The following is an 8,677-nucleotide window of genomic DNA, read 5'->3' on the forward strand; positions in this document are numbered from 1 at the left end:
TAAAGTCTAATCGTATCGTATCGTATCGTCTGTCTGTCTGTCTGTCTGTCTATCTGCCTGTCTGTCCGTCTGTGTGTGTGTCAGTGTGTAAAGTGTGCCGTCGTCTCCTGCTTACCGCCGTCGTCCTCGTCGAAGGAGTTCATGCAGGGGAAGTAGATGGCGAGGGCCTCGAAGGAGGCGGAGAGGCTGAGCCGGCTCTGGGAGCGCTCCATGTAGAGGCCTGCGGGGGGCGCCACCGCCTCCGACGGCTTGGCCAAGCGCGTCTGGGCATTCTTCACTCGGAGCACGGCACGCGGCGTCTTGGCGGACTTGGTACCTCACCCCACCGACCGAGAAACCGATCCCGACCGACCGACACACACACACGCACGCACTCACACACACACACACACACGCAGAGATTTGTGTGTGTGTCTGTGTGTGCACTGCAGACACTCTCACTCACAGCTCACGAAATTGTCCCAAAAAATGAAGACCACACACCAAAAAACAAGCCACCAAAGTGTTTCAAAGAAACACACAAAATAATTGTGGATCAACCAAGCTGGGGGGGGTGGGGGGGGGAATAGATTTTTTTTTTAAATCTCCTTTTCCAGTACAGTACTCCTGGCTTCCAATAGAGTTGTTTCCTGCCCAACCTTGTCAGCTGTTTACTCCTCTGTGTCCTGTCCACTCAGGCAAAGTTACAACCAAAAGCACCTTCGATGTCGTACTAGTCTGTGGTGAAAAGTCAAGTGTTTACATCCGTCTGCGTGCGTGGCTTCGCCCTCCCAGTTCTCAGACTCGACTCGGGTACCACACGTCCAGTCCACAGGTCTCAGAACAGGTGACTCGGGTACCACACGTCCAGTCCACAGGTCTCAGAACAGCTGACTCGACTCGGGTACCACACGTCCACAGGTCTCAGAACAGGTGCCCAAAACAAGTCCCCCAAAAACACTGCTGCTGCACAGAGCAAAAAAAATTCTGACCTGAGGCTGCGAGGCTGAAAGGATGGATGACAGAGTAGAAATATCACTTGTTAGGTGATGCTACTGCCACTGCTATTCTGCTTTGGAGGAGCATGCCTGCTGTCTCTCCCACAGAGCTGCTTGGGCTGTTGCTGATGCTGCCTTGTGCACTCCTCTCCTCTGGTCTCCTCTTCTCTCTTCTCCTCTTCTCCTCTTCTCTTCTGTGCCCTGGATGATTCAACTAGTCAGACGCGTGCTTCCTCTCTCTCCCAGAGAGCTGGATCTGTTGCTGCTGCCTTGTGCACTCTTCTCCTTTCTTCTTCTCTCTTCTCTCCTTTCCTCTTCTGTGCCCTGGATGATTCAACTAGTCAGGCGCGTGCTACCGAGGGAGAGAGTGCTAGAGAGAGCAAGACAGACAGAGAGTGTGAGCGAGGGAGGGAGAGGAAGAGCGAGACAGAGGGAGGCTTACTATCTATCTCAACAGCCAGTGCTGGACTCAGTTCATTCACTGGTGAGTCCTTTGTGGAGGCAAAAATGGGAGGAGTCGTCATCGGGAGCTGTTGCTGGGATTCGGAGGTTGGACCAATCGGACGGAAGCTGTGGCAAACTGGGTGTGTTCAGAGCTTGTGAGCCCTCTCTCTCTCTCTCTCTCTCTCTCTCTCTCTCTCTCTCTCTCTCTCTCTCTCTGTCTCTCTGTCTGCTCTATTTCGCTCCAATTTTTCCTCATATCTTTAACAATCCATCACTCCCATATTTAAATGCTAAAGGGTGACAGACTAGCTAGAGCAGCATATATCAGCATTCTTTGATCAGAGCAGATTCCCAGCATGCATTTCCAGGGTCGCCTCCGAGCTCTGAGTCCATTACAGTACGTCTGACAGCATCCGTCAATAGTGCAACAGTTGGCAATGGAAGAGACAGAGAAACAGGTGAAGTAGAAAAGGGGAAAAAAACACTGCTGTTGTTGTGTCATTTCATTTCTCTAGCGTGTCGTTTCAGATTTCGTTCATGGCATACATTTTTGTTGGAGATTACGTAATGGACCATAGCATTGCTTTTTGTTTAATCATGAAAGCCTGTTGCATCAGCATTTTGTAATATGGAATATTGTGATGGTTTTACTATTACCGACTATTGCGCAATTTGGCATGTTTTTGCAAAATGCTGGAGTTATTACGTAATGGAATAAATATTAATTACACTTTGGCAAGTTATCACATTATGTGTTGTCATTATATAATGTGTCATTACAGAGGGATGATTTGCGAATATCTTTCATTTCAGTCCAGCCTCACTGAGAAATAAGCAAACGCTGATGTACACAGTGAATGAGGTTGATATACTTTATTTAACCAATTGATGCCTGATGTTGCGTTGCGCAACATTGGCCCTGGTGCCTGGAGCTGCATTACGCAACATTCAGGCTCATGAGATTTGAGACAACTTTATTAAAAATCTCTGTTTGTTTGAGATGAATGAACAAATTCTAATGAAAGGTGGGGGTCTTAGCGTTTAAATGCAACTTATGGCATATTTTTATGTGCTTCAGAAGCTGAGATATTTAGGTTTTTATAGGCTGAGGGCAGCTTTTCTTAAAAAGGGCTCAGGCATTCAGCACCCCTTTTTACAGGTGCCTTAGGCATCAATGGGTTAAAGTCTAAAATAAGTCCTCATCCATTCCTGGTGAACGTTAATCTCGGTATTTTTGAGAAGGATAAAAAAATGCTGATATTGTGCATTTCTTGCCCTGGCTATTGTATATTATTGTATATGGGGCTAGCAAACCTCCTAGAGACAATAAGTATTCAACTACTTGATCAACCAACGTTTCACAAATACCTGCATACTTTAACACGCTGAGATACAAAAATGTGTTTTTCACTCTTTCCTTTTTCTGGTAGGCCTGAAACATAGCCAGAGTAATGGGCCAGATTTATTGAAGGCAAAATTCAATGTACTAATTACCTTTTCTAGTCAGCACAGGTACACAGTAAAATCTGCAGTGTTAATTCAACACTGTTCCAAGTATATACTGTATGACCCACTCGATTTAGTGCTAAATTCAACTCCTCAAGTGTTGAAATAACATTTTGAGAGCTGAATTTGACAGTATTTCATTAGTGCGCTATCTGAAATTAGAATTCAGTAGCCTATGGATGCATACGTCTTCGTTCGCGCTGCAGAACAGGCTTCTCGTGAACCGATCAGAAAGTGCTTTACGGGGTCGCTGCACTGCACTCGAGGAGCAAAATAGCGCATTGGGCAAAGTCGCTGGCCGTGGTGCTGAAATTACTGCTGAGCCCGATGTAAAAGCAAAACAGCAAAATAACGCGCTGGCCAAAGCCTCTGGCCATGGTGCTGAAATTACTGCTGATGTTGGCTATGTTTAAGGACGATTCCTGGGCTAGGGAGTACGGGGCTCGAACTGAATGCTCGAACAATACCTGTGCCCGCGAATATGTGCGAGCTCTAAGCGGACCCTCCCTGGCCGGTAATTGAGAGACCAAGCAGAACCGAGGAGGAGCGAGGGCAGAATCCTGGATAAAACAACTGAGATGACGAAGATGGGGGTGATCGGGCCGGATGGTGGGTACGAGCGAGAAAGCGAGTTTCTGCATTGGAGCAGGTGAGCAGGGAATAAATGAGGTGTAAATATGAAGGGCAGGCCAGCTGTCATTGCACTTACGAATCCGTCGAATGATGGCTGAGCAGAGAAAGAGAATCAGGTGGATAGGTAGGCGTGCCCGTTTTAACAAGCAGAAAATAGACAAATGACAGACAAGCGGGGAATAGAGTGCAGGTGTTAATTTAGACCTGTCAAATTTCATTACACTTCTCCCAAACTTTAGCTTTTAACAAAACGTGCATTTGTGAGTATTTATTCTGTGTTCATTCAACACTCAAAGTGTTTAAATTTAACACTAATATCTAGTGGGATCATACGCTAAGATTAGTGTTGAATAAACACGGCAACATTTACTAGCTACAGGGCTACCTGCTCTAACCAGGAAATTAGGTAAGGGATAACAGCCAACGAGATGACCGGTTACACAAGGTTAATGGCGAGGTGGCGGCTCAGAACTCTGGCAACATGCCTCCGCTAAGCCATTAACTTCGTTTATCCGGTCGACCTCGAAGGCCGTTATCCCGCTTACCTGCCATTACGGTATTTTTTTATTTTTTAAGGGTTTTTATGCCTTTATTTGATAGGACAGTCGATGATGGTGACAGGACGTGAATGGCACAGAGAGACAGGGGAGGATCGGGAAATGACCCCGGTCGAAATCGAACTTAGCGCGCTGCGCCACAGCGCCCCCGGGTAATTTTTTAAAAATATCTCACTGTCTGTAAAGTTGTAGGAACCATGGCAACTGCACCAGAATCTTGTGAGCAAAATAGACGCGTCGCTATTTGGCCGTCTAACTTAGACGCATCTAGAATATTCGTTTGATATGCCGACTGCCAATATGATTGCTTAATTTTCGGTAGAAGATGTGCATGGCTTCCTTCGATACCGTTGGCATTCCACACGAAGATTCTATGCGCGTCTAACTTAGTCGCACGCTTGACACCTGACCGGCTCTACGGGATTAATGGCCACCCCATCAGCCAATCAGAAAAGAGAATTCTGTTGTGTAAGCAGATAAATCAATCCAACAAGACGACATTACCTAGTTAGATGTTTAAGCAGCAGCTCAGCAGTATACAGATTAATCTGTTTGACTAGAAAAGAGAAAACGTGCTTCTGTTCTGTTCAATGTGACTGTTGGTTTCCACCTCCTGCCACACACGCACACACACACACACACACACACGTGCATGCGCGTGCACCAGTGTTGCCAGATTGGGCTGTTTCCCGCCCAATTGGGCTGCTTAGGATGGCCGTGTGCGGGTAAAAATGGCATTTAGCAGAAAAACCCGCCCAATTTTTATCATAGAAATCAATAGAATTGGGCGGGATTTTGTGCTCATCTGGCAACCCTGGCGTGCACACACGCACGCACAATGTCATGCTTCCAAACAAATGCACTGACCTTTTGTCATAAGGATTCATTTCCAGGCAGCCTGCCGTGTGTGTACGTATGCGCATGTGTGTGTGTGTGTGTGTGTGTGTGTGTGTGTGCGTGCGTATGTATGTCTGTGTGTGTCAGTGTGTCTGTGTGTGCTAGTAGGAGAGCTGAGACACAAGAGAGAGGAGAAGAGAGAGTGTAGTCTAGGGGGACAAGATGGCCCTTCGCTACCGCGGCGACGGCCGGGCGCCTGACGCTGATCTGCCCCGACAAGCCCACTCAGCCTACATGTGCTACACCGCACCACACACACACACACACACACACACACACACACACACACACACACACACACACACACACACACACACACACACACACACACACACACACACACACACACACACACACACACAGGTACATACACACACACACACACACACACACACACACACACACACACACACACACACACACACACAGGTACATACACACACATGTACACACACACAGGTACATACACACACACACACACACACACACGTGCTACACCGCGCGCACACACACACACACACACACACACACACACACACACACACAGGTACATACACACACACACACACAGGTACATGCACACACACACACAGGTTGTACAGGTGTACACACACACACACACTTATACACACATTGATCTGTCCTGACAGGTTCACATGTGCTACACCGCACACACCCACCCACGCCAGACATCTACTCCTGGAGACACACACACACACACACACACACACACACACACACACACACACACACACACACACACAGGTACAGTGTACACATACACACACCACAGCTGCACGCAGGTACACACACACAAGCACACAGATACAGCACATACACAACACATATACGAACACACCAGCGGGCAGTCACACTGATGGATTGATGGTAAGTGTGCTGTTATGGCATTGCTCACCTCGTCAAAGACAGTGATTTTTTTGTTGTAATTTTTTTGGTTAAAAGGTTTGCAAAATCTTATTATAAGTAGATATTTAAAGGTACACTGTGCAGGAAATGGTCAAAAAAGGTACTGCAACAGGCTGCCTATTGCCAAATTTGATCTTTACATGAAAGTTTACTAAGTGATAAACGAATATTTCCTAGTATAGTCCAAGTACAGTATTTTTTTGCAGCTAAAAATGCTATTTTTGGAAATTCAAAATGGCGGACCATGGAGAAGATCCCCCTTTCCATGTATGAAAAGTGCAATTTTTCCAGTCATAATGAAAACTTAGAATTTGATGGTGGTGGGAAGTATTCATGAAAAAGGTAACATTAGTGAATGGGCAGCATGAATTCTGGAAACAAACAACTAAAAATCTCACACAGTGTCCCTTTAAAGGAATAGTCCACCGTGTTTCGATAATAAAGTCTGCTCTTTCCTGACCTGAGATCAGCTCCTCCCGACCTGCCGCCTCGTCTTGGGACGGGCCCCCCACTCAGCAACGCACGCACAATCTACTAGAAGTTGACTCAACTCTGTCAAAGTTGTTTCAAAATATTTTAAAAGGATGTTTTGACATGTTTTTTCATAAATATACCATGCCATAAAATAGGTGTCCATCAATGGAGGAAAGCATGCCAACTGGAAGTTTAATATGCAAAGAAGTTGCAAAATGGGGTGAGTGCTGTTCTTCAGTAATCGGCTCCTATAGGAAAGGCACTTTATGCTACCCATCATTGAAGCCATATAACCAGCTTGAGGTCAGATGGTCCAGAATAGATTTTTTTTTGCAGAGAAACATTAATTGCACTCTTCTTTGACATTTGCATTTACGTATATGCTGAATGTAATGACTGTAATCACCCCATCATCCTGCTCATGACAGCTTCAATCATGGCCTGAGGGAAGGTCTTGTCATACAAAAAGCGCATTCAGAGACAAGAGATCGCCTTGATCTGATAGATGCCGTTCATCCTTCTATAATGGTGTTGATATGTAACCCCTGTCATACATACGTAGATAAATATTCAAGTCATGTTTGTCTGCTTGGGCTGAGATTCACCAACGTGTCACAGGAAGTCTGACCCTAGGCTAAACCCACACAGGAATGTAAATGGTATTGTACAAATGGTATTGTACACTGTTGGAACAACAACACAAGTCTCTTATTCTGCGTGTATACTAAGCGTGACCTACGTGACCCAGATAGCTGAGGTGGTTGAAGAAGTTTCGCCATGAATTTGCTTTAATCGCTCTGGATGTTGGACATTGACATGTTTGATTTAGCTAATCACATAACGGCTCTGGCTCAACAGCCTGGGACATTCGGAGATATGAACACTCCAATTCCAATTTTCACTTCGCTCCTGGCGAATTCGCTCCGGTACCTTTATTTGCCTTCCCTCCATAGATAAATAATGACTTGAGTCCCTCAAGTAGCGTAGGTCATGGTTGGTGTACACATATGGCTCATTCAAAAAGTCGAGAATCCCAAGAAACCCGACCTTCAACTCGGGAAAAGTGGACGTGAACATTTGACGCAATTTTCTCAAGGTTGATCTCAGGCGGAAGTACATAACAATGTTTTTCTGAGCTGACGCTTTCAGCGGCAACACACGCATCACCAACATGGCGCCCATGCACGCAAATGTCATGTAAACAATATCACAAATGCTAAAATATTATCTTGTAATCACTATCTATCAACAACACCAGTTAATGTCATGCAATTGCAGATGCCCATATGTCGGTAATGCTGGTCTCTGACTGTTTAATTTAGCCTACTTAAGCTAAAATGACATGTCCTGGATGTCGAGGCTCAAGTGGACGTGAAAAAAAGAAAAGAGAACCAAATCAAAACACGCATGACTCCCGATTGTTCCGGGATCTGTGTCGTTCATGTGCCAAAGCCCAGAACTCGGTTGTCTCGTCAGCAGTGTCGTCAGCTGTCTCGAGAGCTCCCGAGTCACCGGAGACAAATACTGTGACTGAGTGAAAGGAACTTAAAACCGAAAACAACATCCATCTGACACTGAAGAAATCTCTCACATGAATCACAGACCCATTAACTAACATAACTGCCTGCTGATGAATATAAATAAACCATTAGGCCTGCAAACATGGCGTTGAATTAAGTAGGCTAGGCTACTATAGTGAATAATAGTTGTTAGTGTAATCTACTGCAGTGGTTCCCAACCTATGGGTCGGGACCCAACCAATGGGTCGCCAAAGATCCACAGTGGGTCGAGAAGCCCTCTTGATTTCAAGGAGTTTAATTTTAATACCATATATAGCCCACGTTGAATAAATGACAAAGCATTTAAACTAATATGCATAGAAGCAACAAAATGTAAGTGATACATTAAACAGTTATTCTATATTTGACCGAAGACAAATTGAGGAATAAAATGATGATAACTAATGAGTTTTCGCAGGTTATGTGACTCCCTCTCGTGCGGGCGCTCGCACGATTGGGTCACCACAGCTTACAATGGTAAAAATATGGGTCCCTGAAGAAAAAGGTTGGGAACCGCTGATCTACTGCATTAATGTTGACACATAACTTTTACATTAATTATAACACATTAACTACATTACTATGTTTTCCGAAATGTTTGTTGACAGCTATGTTATGTTTTCTTCCATTACTTCATTAGCCAATGATGAAGAGAACAATTACAAAGAAGAGCATATTAGCACAGCCAATGACAGTTGATGTG

At 45.2% G+C, this 8,677-nt stretch overlaps 1 protein-coding gene across 1 annotated transcript in view; it reads right to left on the reverse strand.

Annotated features, from left to right (window-relative positions):
• Positions 1-212, reverse strand: part of rims4 (regulating synaptic membrane exocytosis 4) — a 47,282-nt gene extending 47,070 nt beyond the window's left edge. The window contains exon 1 of the mRNA XM_063216297.1: positions 116-212. Within this exon, the coding sequence (XP_063072367.1) occupies positions 116-212 (97 nt within the window). The remainder of the gene's footprint in view (positions 1-115) is intronic.
• Positions 213-8,677: the final 8,465 nt, after the last annotated feature.

This window comes from Engraulis encrasicolus, chromosome 14 (genome assembly GCF_034702125.1).
Source record: "Engraulis encrasicolus isolate BLACKSEA-1 chromosome 14, IST_EnEncr_1.0, whole genome shotgun sequence".
Lineage (NCBI taxonomy): Eukaryota > Metazoa > Chordata > Actinopteri > Clupeiformes > Engraulidae > Engraulis > Engraulis encrasicolus.